This window comes from Mesocricetus auratus, unplaced genomic scaffold, assembly GCF_017639785.1.
Source record: "Mesocricetus auratus isolate SY011 unplaced genomic scaffold, BCM_Maur_2.0 Super-Scaffold_4256, whole genome shotgun sequence".
NCBI classification, from domain to species: Eukaryota; Metazoa; Chordata; class Mammalia; order Rodentia; family Cricetidae; genus Mesocricetus; species Mesocricetus auratus.
Window position 1 is genome coordinate 64,528,814 of NW_024429182.1, and position 19,315 is coordinate 64,548,128.

Consider the following 19,315-nt stretch of genomic DNA (forward strand, 5'->3'; position numbering starts at 1 on the left):
CCTCATGACTATAATCAACACCAATCTGTTAAGTGGAAGGGAGGAAAGGAAGATAAATGGAGGAAGAAGGAAGGGAAGGGGAGGGAATAAAACAAGGAAGGAAGGAAGGATTGATAGAAGGAAGTAAGCGAGGTAGAAAGGAAGAAAGGAAGAGAAGGAGGGAGGACAGGATTTTATACAGTGACAATACCATCACTGAAATTAAGCATGGTCTATACCACCATCTCAGCAGCACAATAGTGACCCCTGTTTCAAGTCCTCAGTAAGGATCCACCTATGACCAAGCCTTTGCCTTTCACTATTTCAACAGCTGTTCCCAAGGAGCTATGAGGACAGTAGAGGTCACTGGAAGCAAGACTGGGTTCCAGTCTGCTCTGCTACTCACACTTCTGGCAACCAATGTAACCTGCCACATGTCAGAGCCTCATCTAAAGCCAGAGTAGGGTCATCCTCGGAGCCTGCAGTTCTGACACATTACAACACTGAGACAGGTCCACAATTTCATAGACCGTGCTTGGTAACAAAGGGCAACTGTCTAAGGCCCTGAGCTTCCCAAGTTCCATCCATCCACACATGGTTACCTCCATGAAGAGAGTCAACATTGGCTGACTTAATTACAAATCAAGTAAATCTATAAAGTGAATGCATTCAAATATCAGAAATGAATGAGCTTATGGAGACAGAGAGTTTCATTCTTTATAACATATCTTCAATGCATATAGGAAATATTCTCCATCTCCATGGAGACATTCATGTTTTTAATGATCAATACCTGTGACCAATTTCTTAGAAATGGAGGATCAAAGACATGATATTATCCCCACATCCACAGAAATGGTCATGGCCACAGTTCCTGTGGTCACTGTAGGTTGGGCTTCAGTGACATGCTGTGTTTACTTTAGCTCATTCATTCCCATGACACTCCTTCCATTTTTGTTCCAATTCTTAGTGAAGAAGGTACAGCCTAGGGTAAATTTTCCAGAATCAAAGTTGATCAAGGGAGGAGTGTGGACTTGACAAAGTGGTCCAGTTTCCTTTCTGTTGCTGTGATAAAAACATTTAGGGGAAAAAAGGATTTATTTCAGCATTCACTTTCAGATAGCAGTCCATCATTGTAGGAAGGTAAGGCAGGAACTAGAGGCAGGAACTGAAGCAGAAATCAAGACCCTGCTTGTCAGAGCTCGCTCTGGCTCATGTTCTGCCACCTTTCTATACAGTCCAGGCTGACTTGCATAGAGATGGTTCTACTCAGAGTGGCTGCCTCCTACATCAATCATCAACCAACTGATTTGTCTGTTGCTGTAATAGAACACCATGGCCAAAGCAACTTATAAAAGCTATTGTTTACTCTATGGGGTGCTGTTGTTGTGAGGGTCAGGAGAATCCCTGAGTTGCTCTCAGTAGATGCCATCAGCCCTCTATGCCCTACATGTAGTAGCCACGGACATGCCCCCTTGTCCTCCAGTGGGGGAAATCTCCACTTGTTCTGCCAATAAAGGACACTAAGGTACTGTTAGGCATCCTAGAATGTTTGTGGCTTTGGTTTCCCTTCCAGACTTTTGTTGATTTGTTTGTTTGCTTGCTTGCTTTGGACAATGTCTCATTATATAGTTCACACTGTCTCTCATCTACTACATAGCCTGGGCTGACCTCAAACTCAGATCTTCTTGCCTCTGCCATGATGAATGCTGGATTTCTGAGCTCCCTCACCTGGTCATTCTTAGTTGTGAGCCAACTTCAGGCACCCTCCTATTGCACACATTTTTCTAGGTTCCAGGAGTGTAATGAATGAGAATTTAGGACTGGTCTAACCTCCGGGGGGTGGAAGGGAGTGGGGGTAGGTGCAGGGGAGTCTTCAGAAGGCTATGCGGAAATGTTTTCCCTCCACTTTGTTTGGATCCTAGAGAAGCTTCATGCACAGGATGAAGAAGACACTTGGCTTCTGTCCTCACAGAGTATAGTGCATCCTTCACTGCTAAGTGTCAAAAGGACAGAGGCTGACAGCAGCCAGGGGGTCATAACATGGTGTGGAAGTGTGCACAGCCTGGGAATTCTCCAGCAGATTCTGCCTTTTCAAACTCCTCCTGAAGTGAGCGTCCCTAAGTAAGAGCCCTGAGAGCCCTTCATCACTGCCAGCCCTTGGAGAGCAGTTTGATTTTTCATCTTGGAATTAAATAAAGAGGCAATTCGAATCAACCTCACTGGCAGAAAATATCTATGGTATATGCAATAAATTAGTTATAAACAACCAGGTAAAATCAGAAAATGGTTTGCTTCAATTATGCTGAGAGCAAAATAATTAAAAATAGTCAAAAGAACACAAGAGGAAGAAAATTTGGAGAGGTAGAAGGGAGTGGCCTGACAGTTCCCACGACTAGGGGAAGCTGGCCTTGCGATTCTGTCATCCACACCACACACAGGTCCAAAAACTGTTGAGGGAGAATACCTCATGCTTTCGTCTTCTACTCCTACAAGCTTCTGAGGATAAAAGGTGAACAATTGGAGAGTCTTTGGGGTTTATGCACGCTTTCTGGATGTGCCTGTCTGAGCCCATTCCTGGGCTCAAAGCTGTGTCTGGAAATTCTGACACACCAGGATGGTCAGTCTCAAAGGGACACCTTGATTTAGCTAGGGAAATGAGCTAGGAAACTAGGAACCTCTAGAGGAGAGCCTGTGATCTCTGCTGTAGCACATCTGAGACTGAGCAGGTATCCTCGGAAGGGTGAAGGTTCCAGAACACAGACTGTGAGTCAAGGTCACAGGAAGCATCTGAGTTCCTGGAAACCTTTCTTTCCAGGATGTTTGTGACAGTGTGCCTCATAATGTCTTCTTTCATTGAAAGCTGGTTCCCATCTTGTTATACTATGATGCAAATCCCAGTAACAGAAGGAAAAAGTAATTCTTGGGTGAGCTTACAACTAGTAAGCTGCCAGGAATGCAAACCCTGGCTACAGCTACCCAATACACATAAAAGAGTTAGGCAGTAAACACAAAGTAACAAGTAACTAAAACCAAGGGTCAAAGAAAGAAGAAAAGATAATGTCAAGTCAGAATCCCAGATTACAGCCCAGAATACTGCAATCAAACTCTCAAGGTGCATAAAGTTTGTCACCTGGGTCTTCCAGATTCCCCTATTCTCAGGCTATGGCTGAAGACAGAACACTTCAGATAGGCATCCATTGTGCAGGCATCTCCACCTTTCCATCTATCTTCCTAAGATCTCAGCACAGCAAGGCCACCAACTACAGTTCTTCTAAGCAAGGAAAGCAGTGGCAAGGCACTTATGGACAGATGGTGCTACAAATTTGCTTTCTGAGCACTGATATGATGCATTCTACAAAACCCAGCACTGTTAAGGTGGATGAGCACTGATATGATGTATTCTACAAAACCCAGCATTGCCAAGGTGGAATCCATTCCTTAGGCTTAGGGCCCTTTCCTGTCCTGAGAATATGCCAGATTAACATTGGCAGAAAGATCAGCAGGCATGCCAGCTGGATGCCAACACATCCGATGGGTTTTGCCTAGGAGTGGGAAAATATATGATATTTAAAAGGAGAGAAGTTGATACATGGAAAAAGAAGGCCTGGGCATCTTTCTTCATGAAATATGATCATGTGTTGATTTGTATTGCACATACTCAGTTGCTGAAATACTCAGCGCTATATTTATACATGGAGAGTACATCATGGCCAAGTGCTGTCCTAACCAGCATGGCAAGATGGAGGATGAGGAGGGGAAGAAGTGGAAGAAGGAGACAAGGAGAAGATGAAGGTCACACAAATCGGCTAAGCTGTAGTCACCCAGCGACATGGAATTGAGCATGCTATCCTGAAGAACAGACTGCAAACATATCCTGGACTGGGTAGATCGATTGCCATAAGGCCACAGTGGAGAAAACCTTGACTGACACACACATGAAATAAACAACATATCCTGACAAACTGTAAGTAGAGGTGAAGTTTCAGAGTATGAAACAACAAATGTGCGATCAGATACAGTGGCCCCAACAAGCATGACTTGTGGTGCTCAAATGCTCTACCATTAAGAAATGAAATGAAGGAGGTCAGTAAAATCTCTTATGTTTGGGTCCAGGGAGATAGCTGAGGCAGTAAAGTGTTTGCCTGACAAGCTTGAAGACCTGGGTTCATATCCTCAGAAGTCAACAGGGAGGAGCTGATGTAACAGCATATCATTGAAATCCCAGCACTGGGGAGGCAGAGACAGGCAGATGCCTGCACCTTGCTGACTTAAGGGCTGAGTTCCTGGCCAGTAAGTGATCCTATCTCAAAAATCAAGGAGAATGGCACTAAGGAGTGACACCTAGGATGGCCCCTGGTCTCCACATGCATCTGTATACACACAGACAAGCACATCCAAACACAAAAATTTTACTATGCTTGTTGAGCTCATCTTTCCAATAGCTTCGGTTACAACCAGCCCTTGTTAGGGCCACTGCACTGAATGGCAAAATCTTAAGCACATACATCAAAATAGTGTGCTCGTCTCTGTGGGAGGCAGTGTAAGTTCTCAATAGATGCTCTTCCTCGGCCACTTTCTCACAGCTAAAGCTCCTCATGATAAACTGCCAGTATCCGCTGGTGAGTGACAAGGACCCTTCCCACCACCAGGTGAGAATTTTGCAACCATTGCCTCTTCCTCCATGCTTTACTTCCCAGTGCACTTCAGCTACAGACTACTAGAAAGTTCCAAGCCCCTCTGTGGTTTTATATCCATGGATTTTCAAAGTCTTGAAGGCAAATGTATAGTATATAAACCAGTTTTTAAACAGAGTCTCATTTAGTCCCCAACTCAGCCTAGAAGAGATCAGTCAGCCTCAAATACAAAAATCTATACTGACATGAAGGGATACTGGAAAACTATTGACAATCATAGCTGTCCACAGCAATGGTTCTGAGCAAGGGAGAGTGTTGAACTTACTTTCCTCATGAGAGAGGAGGGCCAGTTGCTAGCAAGGTCACCGGGGAACTTTCAATGGGGATGGTATGGAGGAATTCCAACGGGAGTGTTTTGCATTTTAAAAATCTATCCTAAGTGTCAATCAATCGTCATCTACAAATGCAGAAACAGTTCTGCTACCTTCTCTGCAGTCAGTATGGACAGGAAGCTGACTTCTGCAGAGTCGTAAAATCATGCTTCTCCTCACCCACTGCATGAGGAAGACATGCACCTCATAGGCCAAATGAAAGCTGTCCATAACAGGCATTTCTCTGAGGTGAAGAAGAATTGAAGTCCATCTGACTTTTACCTCTTACCAGGTCCAATCCATGGCAAAAATTCTAGTATGCATAAGTGATCCCAAGCCCAGGGCCAGTGGAGACAAGGTAAGTGGTTGCATTCCCACCGGCGGCAGCTAACACATCCATGATACATAGTGTATAGCTGTACATTGTGCCATATGCTCTCAAAGAAGCAATCAAGAAAAGACAGCCATGTGACAGCCAGGGCAGCAGCAATGCTTGGCAGTTGAATGGAAAAGTGTGGGCTTCCAGTCATCCGGGGGTTTCCAAGAAGCAAGCACCCATGAGGCTCTGGAAAAGCCCTTCTAGAAGCCAGCACACAGGCACACTGATTGCTTTTGAACTCTGCTTATCTTAAATGCCACCTTGCCAGGTGGCACTCTCATGTCCAAGCTCAGACCTATAATGTCAGGCCATCATTAGTCTATCACTATCTTAATATAGAAACCAAGCAGTGGCTGGCCTTGGGATCGTCACTCAGCCCCAAGATCCTTGATTGACAAGCTGTTGCACCACATCGAGTGGGTGCTGTCTTTAATTCCACTTTACGAGCCCTGAACACCAAAGGGCAGTTTGTTCACAGACAAAGCCAAACGAGCACACGGTTATTTAAGAGACCAGAGAGGCTGATTTGGTCGATTTCTAAGCTGCAGGTGGTAAAACTGCATGTCCAGCTGCGCCATTAAAACTTAAATACAGAATCCGGAAGCTTCTGGGAACCACAGCTTATCGTGTCAAGGGAAGGACAGCTACAGGGCAGGCAGGGAAAGTGGTGCAAGCAAAACTGGCAATGTGGACATAATCAACGACAGACTGGCAGACAGGCAGACAGACACACATACACTCTAAAAGGCAGCCAGGAAACCATGGAGAAACCTTACGTGACTGTTAATCTGGACTCTCAACTCAGTATCACCATGGAGATAACCCTCTGAGGCACTTTGTAGATTGGGACAATTAAGGTGGGAAGAGCTGCCATAAAAAGGAGTGACTGGGCTGGGGACTCAGACTCAAGCGAAAGGAGTTGAGTACCGGCATGGCATTCAGCTTCCTCTGTTTCTTGGCTATGCACACAGTATGACCAGCTGCCTCACTGACAAGGCTTCTGATGCCATGGGTACCCAGACAGGATCGACTGCACCTTCCAACCATGAGCCAGAACAGGCCCTTCCTCGCTGAAGTTGCCTTTCCCATGCATTTTGTCACATCAATAAGCAAAAAAATGACCATACCATATTAGGTACTGTCTGTACAGTTTCTACGGGAATATTGTTTTAGACCTTGGAAGATTACGTCCTTGAAGAAACTCACAGCAGGCTGGTGGTTGGCATCCTCTCCAGCCACACAGTGTTCAGTGGTGAAGAAAGAGGAGCAGCAAGTCTGGGCTGAGCAGAAGTCGGCCAGGTAAAGAGCAAAGCTTTATGGGAAGCCTGTGCTCCCAGGAGGTGAAAAATACCATCCGCATCCTCTTGGGCAGACGGGGGCACAGTTCAGTTAAGGAGGGAGGGTACAGCACAGATTAGAGTCTGGCTCTGGGTGGTTGGCCTGGACTTAAATACCAGCTCTACTACTTCTTTTTTGTGTACTTACACCTTGCCTCAGTTTCCCCGTGTATGAATCCCAGAGGCTTCCAAGAGTATGAGGATACATGGGCACACGATAGTCCCATTTATTCCAGCACTTATGTGTAGCTCACTCTTCAGCCCAGAACAAGTGCATTAGTCAGGACTCTCTAAAGGGAACGTGACAGAGAGAACGAGCTGATATATAGTATGCATGTAATGGCTATAGGTGGTAGCTACTCAGTCCACAAGACTGAGTCAGAAGTCTTGGTGATGGAGTCCCAGAGAGGTTCTAGAGAACTGTCAGTTTCCAGGCCACCTTGTAATTCCAAAGAAGTAGGTTCTAACAAAGCAAAGGAATGTCTCAGGGAATAAGATGGATGAATTTGCCAGTGAAAGTGAGAGAAGCAGACAAAACCCAAAAGCTTCCTTCTTCCAAGTGGCCCAGACTTTAGGGTAGGTCTTCTGACCTTAAATGACCAGATTTAGGGTGAGTTTCCACCTCAAATAATCCAACTAGCAAAAATCCATGACAAATGGGGCCCAGCTGCTTGGGTTTAGGTGTGTCTACAACCCACATACAGAAAGAAGCAAGAGAGAATACACACACTGTCAAAAGTGAAAAGCTCTTTATGGTAAAGCTGACATTAAGTGCTGAAAGTATGTGGCCCTCTAACCTGATGGAGTCAAGAGGTTTGTTTCATTTTCTCTTTGAACTTTTCATCCTCCTGCCTCCACCTCCCAAGTGCTGGGATTACAAGCACATGCTCCCACACTGGGTTTCATGCTGGGGGCTAGGGACTGGGGATCAAGCCTGGGGTGCTTGGTGAATGGTGGGTGAGCACACTCGCAGCTGAGCTACATCCACAGCCTGGTAAGAGGCTCCCTTACACAACCTGACTCTGCTTGTGCACATCAATGCTGTATATTCTGGAATTGGCATCCCATGGGGTATAGGAATAACTTTCACAATAATCAGTGCCCATATGTGAAATGCATCAAAAATGGATTGCTCTTCCATTGGTCAATTTGTCCCTGTGCAAAATGTTAACTGTGTCTTTGCTGTGACTTTTTAGGGATTAGAGTCTCTTCAAATACAAGAACCTTCATATGGAGTTATGTCAGGTACACATAGATGAGAACGCACACACACGCACTCAGACACTTGCATTCTGCAAGAAGCTCCAACAGAGGAAGCACGGCCAGGTGGACCTGGTGACTCAGAGGATTTGATTTTGTGACTGGACAGTCTAGTGCAGTACTCTGAATACGATGGGTTGGGTCACAGGCTGTGCAGACTGGACATTCACCCTGCCCCATGACTGCCTTAGTACTTCAGCCTTTGTGCACAGGGAGTCAAAGGCCAGGGAAGATGTCATTCTCTACACTTGGTGTCGCCTACCTTATCCTTGCAGATCTCAATGGCACTAGTGGCTCACTGACAGAAGCATGTAGTGACTCCTTTCTCTCAGCTCATTTCCCTCAAAACAAAAGCCTGTGTCTAAGATACCTTGAACACTCATTGCTGCCACCCACAACAGCTCAACACCTGGCTGGGCCAGCAGGAAGTCTCCAGTGGGCAGGAAAAGGCTGATGCTGCTTAGTCAATCCACAACTCTGGGGACCCCGAATCATACACTTTCTCACTACACAAAAAACAGCATAACCCCCAACAGCCTTGGTATCTCTGGACTCACAGTGCTATGTGGGTGGAGCCAGGGGCCACAAGGATTCCTTTAGCTCTGGGGAAGTTGAGGCTTCCTCCAGGTCAGGGTGGGAGAAAGGAGGCATTGGATGGTGTAGCAGGAAGAGGGAATAAAACAAGGATGACTTGACAACTATAAACAACCTGTAGATTATAAATGCATCACAAAAATAAATGTATATTTTATCCTCTCCCCAACACACTGCTGAGCCCTGAAAAGGCACCCTCAGATACAGCTACAGGGAACCAATCACATCTGAATTTGCTAGAGAAGTCACCACCAAGGGTATGGAATGCACAACCTGGGTACTGACTGGGAAGGCCAGAAGCCAAGTTCACCCATGGGGTCATGGCCAGGAGTCCACAACTGCTACATCCCCAACCAGTGTTCAGGGATTGTTTTAGGTAATGCTGCCACACTATCCCTAAGTCTTGGCACACAGTACAATGCTTCTACATGGGTCTAAGACAGTGGGGGTTTGTTTCAGATAACGATGTTGATTTGTTTGTTCTGTTGAATGAAAACGAGACCCATCATTAAAAACATTGTGTAGTGGTCCAGAAGAATTTTGGATTCCCACTCATAAAAATAAATTGTAAAGGCAAAAAAGGTATGCTGTTGGGTTCAGTTTCTGCAGTAGGATGGGAGTGTCAAGAAATAGGCAGAGGGCTGAAGTGACATGGCAAGTAGAAAGAAGAAAAGGCCAACATTCCTGTTCCACAACCAGTCAGGGATGGCTGCGGCAGCCCCAGCCTTCTGGCCACCACCCCTCCTCCATCCTGTCCACCAGGAAAGAGCTTGGCCACAGTTGTATCTGACTTGAGAAGTACAGCATTTCCTCAACAGAACCTTGTTAGAGATCTTCTGGGAATCTAGTCACATGAGGAACTCAAGGTCAACACAGTCCCTGCTGTTGCAGGGGGAACTGAACCCAGGAAAGTTCCAAGGAAGGCCCTGTTGTTATGGCTTTTTCCACATGGTGGACAAAATGGCAAAGTCAGGCAGGTGTGGTAATCCAAACTTGTTCTCCCGGTGCTTGGGAGCTGGGGGCAGAAGGATCAGGAGTACAAGGTTACATTTAGCTGCATTGTGAGTTTGAGAGCAGCCTGGACTACATGGACCCCTATGAAAACAAAACAAAAACAAAGAAAAAGTCAAAGTCATGGGTGAAACAATAAGCAACACCACAAGGAGAAACATGGACCTATTAGGAGGGCTAAAATATATCCAAGCCTCTCATCTCATTTAGAACCAAACTGATCTCTGTCCATGAACAACCTTAATTTACAGAAACCACTGAATTCTTGTCTCAGATTTTGTCAGTACCAGCTGAGGGCAGCCCTGGCTATTCCCCTCCAGGGACACAGCCTGACCTAGTGACTGAGCCCCGTGCAGGCATAGGGACACCCCATGATCTCCATGTCCACATCCCCTAGAACCGTGGACACCATAGAAGAGGTAGAGCACATAAGCAGACACCTCAATAGCCAGCCACACCACTGCTGCACTAGATATGACGGAGGCAGGATGCGGGATGAACTTACTTGTTCTGCATGGTGTTCATTATCACCCAGTCGAAGGGGTAGACGTTCTTCCCAATGAGGTTCTTAAACATGATGAATGTCTCCATCAGAAAATCCTGCAATGAGACAACATGGTATTGAGGCAGCCCACCCAGGAGGAGGGTGAACACTCTTCCCAATGATGAGATTATAAAAGACCCATTATTTTTAGCTGAAGGAAAACATTCTAGAAGCAAATGAAGATGTATTTCACTGGGGCTGTGTACCGCTTCTGTCTTTCTATTTACCTGGGCACCTCTTGCTTGAGATAGCTTTCTCGGGGATAGATGTTGAAATAGTCTCTGGGAATGTCTTGCTGGCAGTTAAGAAAAGATCCCCAAGGGTTATAAATATACATTTGTGCCTTTTCTGCTTACAGGAAAACGTGGATTTTACAAACCTATCAGGCAGGCTGCAGCATTCCTCATGTTTCTTCTAAATCCATTTTTCACTATCAAAACCCCCAGAGATTGGTATATTCTGATCCCTACCCTTTCGCTTTGTAATTTAAAGCTAGTCTTGACCCTCTGCACACACTCAGCATGCAGCTGACTACCTGAGTAAGAAGACTTTTTGCCCAGCAGCCCCATAGAAAAGCCACTCAGGGATTGCGCTGGAATCTCATGGTCTTTGTGTGATGCTTTCAGATCAACATAGGTCAGCAGGATTCAAGGGTTCCCTGCTGCTCTGTGCCAATCACACATCCACAAGGAAGTCCCTGGCCACAGCAAGCAGGGAAGTGTGTACTAGTTCCTCCTTGCTGGTTGGAATTAAGAAGAGGCAAGTTTAGTGTTGTTCTGTGCTATTATCCTGAATCCTGACAGTTTCCCGGGGAGTCCTCTTGTGTGCTCAGGACCCAGGGTGAGAGGGAGACAGACAACAGAGAGTTAGTTTAGAAAAGGAATGCCATAGCTAGAGTTAGCCAAATGAGTGGACCTTTCTCATTGTGTAACTTGTTGGATCATAATGAAAGCCAAGGGAGAGAATGGAATTTAAACAGCCAACAGAGCAATCCCCCGGTGAGAAATTCTCAAAACACACCACTTGCAAAGAGGCGCAGTTTGAACTTGATGATAACCATTAGGTGACAAACATGGTTCACATTCGTTGGGGACCTGTTCCAGTTTCATTTTGTCACTGTGAGGAAACACTCTGACCAAAGGAAATTTAGAGGGGGAAGAGGCTCGTTTCAGCACAACTTCATTACTCTACCACTTAGCTTACCATTTTGTCAAGAGATTGGAACTGTGGATGGCCAGAGTACACTTTGTGAGCTACATCTCAGCTCCTGTAGAATTACTGGCTTACCTGCCCATTCCTCTCCTGAACCTGAGAATTGAGATTCAGGGATGGGTTTACACTCTTAAGAAAGAGGCCATCTAAGCCGGGCGTCGGTGGCACACGCCTTTAATCCCAGCACTCGGGAGGCAGAGGCAGGCAGATCTCTGTGAGTTTGAGACCAGCCTGGTCTACAAGAGCTAGTTCTTTCCCCAGTGTCTTTTCTTTCCTCTCTATGTATCATAGGCCAGAACTTAATTAGTAGCTTAGTTGATATATGATGGAATTTGGCTAGTCAAACGAAACACAGTCTGAAGTGGGAGATGACCTCTTACAAGGCTTACTTGTAAGGCTGCCCAACTCAGTAGTCAGGGTGGTCCAAAGGACCAACTGGTCCAGCTTAGCTGATGAGGCTTCACAAACTACTCTGCCAAAGCCTCGGGTTCAGGAATATTGAAAGAAAACTTCATCACTCAGTCTTCATTCATTTCTTTGGCATTTGACTATTCATAGTGTGCTCAAGACAGCAAGTGGTCAGCTCTGACAAAATCCGCAGGTATGTTCTGGAGGCAAACAACTACTTCTATCTTTAACCCCATTCATTGGATGAAAAAGTCACTCTCAGTTGGAGGGCTCTCACAGAGGATCCAAATCCAGTTCCCAGCTCCTTGTTGGGCAGCTCACAACTGCCTGTAACTCCAGTTCCAGGAGATCCAATGCCCTCTTACGGCCTTTGTAGGCACTATTCTCACATGTTCTTTCGAACACACACACACACACACACACACACACACACACACACACACACACACCACACACACACCACACCACACACACACACACACACCACACCACACACACACACACACCACACCACACACACACACACACCACACCACACACACACACACACACACACACCACACACACACACACACACACACCACACCACACACACACACCACACCACACACACACACACACACACACCACACCACACACACACACACACACACACACCACACACACACACGCACCACACCACACACACACACACACACACACACACCACACACACACCACACACACACACCACACACACACACCACACCACACACACACACACACACCACACACACACACACACACACACCACACACACCACACCACACCACACACACACACACACACACACCACACCACACCACACACACACACACACACACACCACACACATACACATATACACACATACACACACACACCACACACACACACACACACACACACCACACACACACACACACACACACACCACACCACACACACACACCACACCACACACACACCACACCACACACACACACACACACACACACACCACACCACACACACACACACACACACACACACACTCCACACACACACACACACACACACCACACCACACACACACACACACACACACAGAGGGGGGGCACAGATGGAAGAAAGAGAACATGGCAGAAACAAGAGCATAGAGACAACAAAGCTCAGCATGGTGGTTGATGTCTGTAATCCCAGCACAAAGCAGACACAGTTGGAAGAACTGCAGTAAGTTTAAGGCTATAGACAAACTGGACAGAGCAATCTGGACTGGACTTTGACCCTAGAGGGGGCCTCTAAGAAAAGAGTAAATGTGGGAAAATTAGGTGTGAGCCTAGTGAGAGAGGGTGGTTGTCTCTCCCTACAGCATGATGGGGACCATTGTGTAGGTGCTTGCCCTGCCACTTAGCAACAAGCATGCCTATAGCAATGACATTCTCTCTCTCTCTCTCTCTCTCTCTCTCTCTCTCTCTCTCTCTCTCTCTCTCTCTCTCTCTCTCTCTCACACACACACACACACACACACACACACACACACACGGGGGGGAATCCAAGTGGAAGTGCTTGTCACCAACAGTTCAGACAGAAACCACTGTTTTTCCAGCTTCAGTTTGTGTGAAGCTCTTCATGATACATCGTTAGAGTAAAGAATACAAGTCACGCCAAAGACATTTGGATAAGGTGAGTGGATTGCACAAATGTCAAACCTTGGTTTTGATGTTATACAATAGTTTTTCAAGACATTCCTGTCAGGAGGAACCAAATAAAGGGCATACAGAATTCATTATATCCAACAGCTGTGTGTGACTCTATGATGACCTCAGAATAAAGTTGACTCAAAATATAATTGCTCTGAAAACAAATAGGCAACAAAGGACAGAAGGTTGCTAGCATAGCCCAGAGGCAGCCCTGGCTGGTATGATAGCCCAGTGTCCTTGGGTACCACACACAGGAAATTCCTGCCCAACATAGAATCAGAAACTCCTCCTTTCTCCTACAATCCCTTTGCCCCACCATCGCCAGCTCTGCTCAGAGATGTCTCACCACTGACTTAGCCCTATCTGGTTTTTGTTGTTGTTGTTGGTTTGTTTGCAGAGCTCAGATGATATGGGTTCACTAGAAACACTATGAGGTACGAGTTTGTACTGTCTGATACTGACAAAAGGCAATTGAGAAAGGAATCTGCACCCCTGGATTGATAGTCCAGTGTAGAGAGCTTTCCTGAGGCTGCATCACAAGGAAATGGGCTGGGAATAGAACAGCAGGTATGCGGCGCCTGCATCCCCTTTCCACCTAGGATGCACACTCCATGGATAATAGGCAACACTTCTGCTGATGGGTTCATATGGACAGCAACACCTTTGAGACCTTGAGGGTCGCAACTGCAGAAGATGTCTGGAGCAGGCCCATTCACACTGCTGGTATTTCTGCTTCTTCCATACCCACGCGCATTCCTCCGCACTACTTTCTATATCTGGTACTCTACCCGGTCCACTCTGGAACCCACTGCTGGTCAAGTGGGATAAGGCTAGTTGCTAGGAAGCAGATGGGTCTATATCCACCTATGGAGATCTGGACAGGTATCAGGAAGGGGCTCCCAGAAGGTGAACACTGAAGCAGCAAGAAGTTGAGAAAGGATTCCAGCAAGAAGGCCTGGAATATGTAGCGGTTCAGAGGCTTGCCTGACAGCAGAACAAGCCTGGAGGACTCCACACGGGACCCAAGGACCAGATAGCAGGTAAGAGGACCTGCAGTACCCAGAGTCAGTGTGCACGGTTCTCTCTCCTAACCTTTAGCACACCCCTCCCCTCGGCACTGCTCCTACCTGCTCTGCCCATGTACGCCTCCCCTTTCATCCAATACACACTTACCAAACTCTACTGTGGTATAATGGCACAAGGGTCCTAGGAACCGAGCATCAAATCACACCACTCCCCACCAAGCATCCTCCAGTGCCATCCCATGTGCTATATACATAATGAGTCCTACACACGAGTTTGTGTTAAGGAGGTGTCAGGGTGGGGCTTGTCACCAGGAAGACTTGAGGATAAGAGAGCTGGAACAACTAACCCCATGGGGATAGATTATGCCAAGAGAACTCACAGACAAGACTGGAGGAAACTGGGCCGCTGACAGACTTCTGGAGAGGATGAAGACGGTCTGAGTGTCCATCTCTGAAGACTTTGTCCTCTGCACTCCTACCCTGTCCCTGTGAACACCTTCCCTCTCCTTCCTGTGCACCCCTGACCTCTCATCCTTTGCTGCTCTTCCCATTGGTTTCTGTAGAATTGCATCCTTTATAATAAACAGGACAGAATATGCAACTGTCTCCTGGAGTGCTGTGAGCTAGCTGGGCAAATTATGGACCTCAAGGTCAGGGTTAAGGAACTCTTATAAACAGCTGCTTTGTCAAAAGCATAGAGCCTGGACTCACAGCTGGATCTGGGTGAGCCCTGTCATCTGTGAGATCCATGGCTGTACCCAAGTTGACAGTGCAGGGATGGAACTGAACTACAGGACATCCAGCAGGTGTCAGAGAACTGGCTGGTGTGGGTCAGAGTATGGAGAAAAGAATAGGTTATTCCAGAGCCAGCCACAGTGGAAGTCTGTGACACATGGTTAGAAAAGTCTTCAGAGGCTCTGGGCAAGCTCTCTGCTTCTATTTCTGACGCAGAAACTTAGACTCAAGGTAGCACCCAGCACTGGGCATCAGCAAGACAAGTTTGCTGAAGCTCTGTCTTGAAGACGCAGCTTGCCTGTCCTGCGAGGGATGCTTGCATGGCACCTGTCTGGTCTTCCCTTTCCTAACCAGTCTTCCCACCCTGGTTGAGATTCTCTGGTTCCCCTGGGACATAGGACAGCTACAGCCCTGTGGGGATGTTGGGGTGATGATAATTGTGAATCTATGTGAGACTGGTTTCACCAGTGTCAGGGTAGGGTTGGGAGTGGGGGTCTGATTCCGAGAACCTGGAGCTGTGCTTGTTAGAAGCAAGAAAGACTTGGGAAAATGGTTTAGGCCATTTTCATATTGGAATACTTATTAACTTCCAATTATTTCACAGGAAATGATCTTTTCATTTTCATGATAATTGGGAGAGTTGAAAAAAAAACATTCTCTGCATACAGTTAGTAGATGGGAACATATTTTCATGAAGGTTTTGATGAACTAACAACAATCAAAAACTTTGCCCTGGGAATTTGAGATAGACAAATAACAAATGCCATTTTATAATGGAAATCAAATTGTATGCAAATAATTGATTTTCTGGATGCCTGTGTTTAAGAGAAAAACAAATTCCCTTGGGAAATTAGGCCCACTACATGGAAACTATAACTTGATAGTACATTGTGAGGAAAGGGAGGGTGCATGCCCAACCCGGGAAGGCACAGGCATCCTGCCGTGTTTTGAACAAGAAATGTCCCTACAGTCTTAGGCACCTGAACACTAGGTCTCCAGCTGTCAGCACTGTTTGGGGAGGCTCAGGTAGCCTTGCTGGAGGAAGTGTATCACTGGGAACAGGCTTTCAGATTACGTACGAAGCTCTCTCTGCTTCATGCTTGCTGTTAAAGATGCTATTTCTCAGCTTCCTGCTCCTGTCACATATACCTGCCACTTGCTGCCATGCCTCCTTGCCACCATCACGGACTCTTATCCGTCTGGAACTATAAACCAGAATAAAGTCTCTCTTCCCTAAGTTGACTTTGCTCATGATGTTTTAAGGAAAGCAAAAGGAAAGCAACTGGGACAATCTTAAGAAGCCAGCTGTATAATTGTGTTTCAGCCCACATTGTGTCTAAATTCAGAACAGACATTTTTAATGCCACACGTAGATTTTGACACACGTCTGCTCTGATATTGTACAGATTATTAACGGTGGTACTCATTTCTCAGTATGAGGAGTTGCTCTCATCCTGAAAACCTTATCACTCATCATCTCAGAATCTCATCTGCGAAGTCACACAATACCATACTATTATTTTCACTGACCAAAGCAGGTCATAGAGGCATATTTAAGATTTAATGATGAAATTAAATACTAAGAATATAAAATAAGACTTTACTATGCTATGATTTCGAATTAATCTTAGGATATTGTGTGGTATTTATTGCGTATTTGAATATGTTCCTACTGTAAACTTTTCCTTGACAATGAAAGAAAACTAAAACACATAAACATGAAAAAATGCACCCATTTTTATACCCTTTTATTTAAGGAACACTGTTTGAGGTATAGATTTATTTTCTCTTTGGTGATTATCTGTCTATATTTATCTACCCATCAATCTATTAATATATCTCCTATCATTATATCTGTTACCCAATAAATCTAGCTAGCTATCAATATAAACATCATCTTGTTTCCTTCCCTTAGTAAGGTAGAGGCCAAGAGCAGTAAGCCTTGCTCTGGAAATACTATATAATGCAGATGTGCCCCTTGGGAATCTATGGGTATTTTACAGGACTACCGAGTCCTTAGAAGTGGAATCCAAGAATTCGCATGAGCTTCTCACCAGGAACCCTGCCAACAGGTTTGGTGCAGCTTTGCAAGGGATATTCACCATATGGCAGTGTAATTTTAGGCCATTAGGGAGGTAGCTCCTAAGCAATAAATTTCCCTATTACACTCTCCCAATTAAGTTGCATCATAGTTTGCAAGAGGAGGACTAAGGGGTTATTAGGAGAAATACTGACGAGTGTCTATGATTAGCACTAATTAATAGCAAAGGATAGCTTAAGGTGCAGGAGGGTGGCTCACCAGCTATTGCTATAGAAAGTCAATCAAGAAATGACAGGAGCTATGACTAGGAGGGACATGATTGTTAGTGACCCAGTAGCATAGGAGAGGATGCTGTGACCAGAACAGATGGGATTTCTCCAGGCTCATACCCAAGTTGTTTTCTAGATAAAGACCTAGTCAAAAGTTTCCACATACAGACTAAAGTGGCTTCAGATAGCAACCAGAGAAGTTCCATGCAAAATTCTATTACAAATGGAAGTACAAATGCCACTCTCCACTTCCACCACTGGCCCTGTGACAGAAACATCACTTACCACAACATCTGTCCTCATTTTCCCAAAGGTCTTGATCAGGTGGGCGTAATGGTAGTCTTCCATCTGCCGTAAAATAGCTGTCATGCAAGCCACAAAGTTCCCCTGCAGGTGGATTGGAAGGCAGAATTAGATGGGGAAAGAACAATTCTCATGGGAAGAACTGACATCAACTATGGAGCTAGCTCTTTGACCATTAGGGGAAAGCATGGGACCTGGGCAGAGGCCCTAGTTCTGCTACATGATTCTCAGGGCCAACCAGAGACAGCCTGGGTCACTTCCTATCTCAGAAGTTTGTTTTAAAGAGTTACAGTGGACTTTTTCCCTCTCTACCTATATTAAATGATTAAATGCATCTTGACAAAAGGTGGTCCAGGCTGGAAAAAATAAACTGTAAATGTGTTTCCCTTAATTTAGCTCTCACACACACAAAATTAAAGACAAGATTGAAATCCCAGTCACTTATGCAGCATTCCTGGAAATCAGCTGCCTGTATTATTAGACAGATGCATGCATAGCCCCTCTTCTTGGGTCAGGGCAAAGAAAGGCATTTTATTTCTCAAACACTGACTGTATCCTCCTTGGTTAATCCAGAGGCAGTCACTAAGGAGCAACCCCACTATTATTTTGCCCCTAGGGAAGATTCAAAGGAGAAAGGCAGTCTCACTGGAATGCCCAGTGAGAGGGATGGGAATTCTTCATAACACACAGAGATGAAGAGAAAGGAAAACAAGTAAAAAAAAAAAAAAAGAAAAAAAAGAAAAAGAAACCACCAAACAAAAGCAAATGTGGAGAGAGTAAAGGACCAAAGCATCTGGCCAAGGAGTCCAGTCACTGTGCAGCTGTGGGTGTGTGTACACACCTATGTGTGACTTGAAAGGTGCATGTTTTGGGGACAGACTCCAGGGCTGAGCAGTCTTGTTGCCATAAACACAGTTAGTTCCTCACTTGCAGGTTGGGGAGCTGACATCACAGAGCCTTTCTTGCTTTTAAGCATGTGCCTGTAAGTTAATGACATTTAAAGCCACACAGGACATATACTAACTTCCATTAAATTGTATGAGTCTGGTAGAATAATAAGGAAGATATAGTTTGAGACATCCCTAATTTTTTCTTTAGTAAATGAGGTCCCAAATTGCATTGTTTTTTACTAATTCTACTTTTTCCAACAATATATTTGAGTGCCTAAATGCCTTTTATATTAATTTGGAACATACATTCCATAGTGCATGTTAGAGTCCAATACATTTTCTATCTCTAGTACACACAGAGGCTTCCAAATGAGTCCTCAAAGGACATATTTTACAAATTGAACAAATACAATAATGATGATATGGTATCTTCCATTTGCCCAGAAATGTAAACTATTTGTGAATAATGGTAATTGCTGAGATTTAGATTCCAAGTTGGTGGTGTTCTGGGAAAGAGCTAAATAATGCTTGTTTTGCATCAGAAGGGCACTTATTTGTGAATGGGAACTTTTGAAAGACATAAATATCTGGCACCCCAGTGGGCTCAGCAGAAGCTGCCT

At 45.4% G+C, this 19,315-nt stretch overlaps 1 protein-coding gene across 2 annotated transcripts in view; it reads right to left on the reverse strand.

Annotated features, from left to right (window-relative positions):
* Nucleotides 1-19,315, reverse strand: part of Dock1 (dedicator of cytokinesis 1) — a 495,662-nt gene that overhangs the window by 169,772 nt on the left and 306,575 nt on the right. For both annotated transcript variants that reach the window (XM_040752573.1, XM_040752578.1), the window contains exons 28-29: nt 17,788-17,889; nt 10,074-10,168 (exon numbers count right to left, since the gene is read on the reverse strand). In XM_040752573.1, the coding sequence (XP_040608507.1) occupies nt 10,074-10,168; nt 17,788-17,889 (197 nt within the window). The remainder of the gene's footprint in view (nt 1-10,073; nt 10,169-17,787; nt 17,890-19,315) is intronic.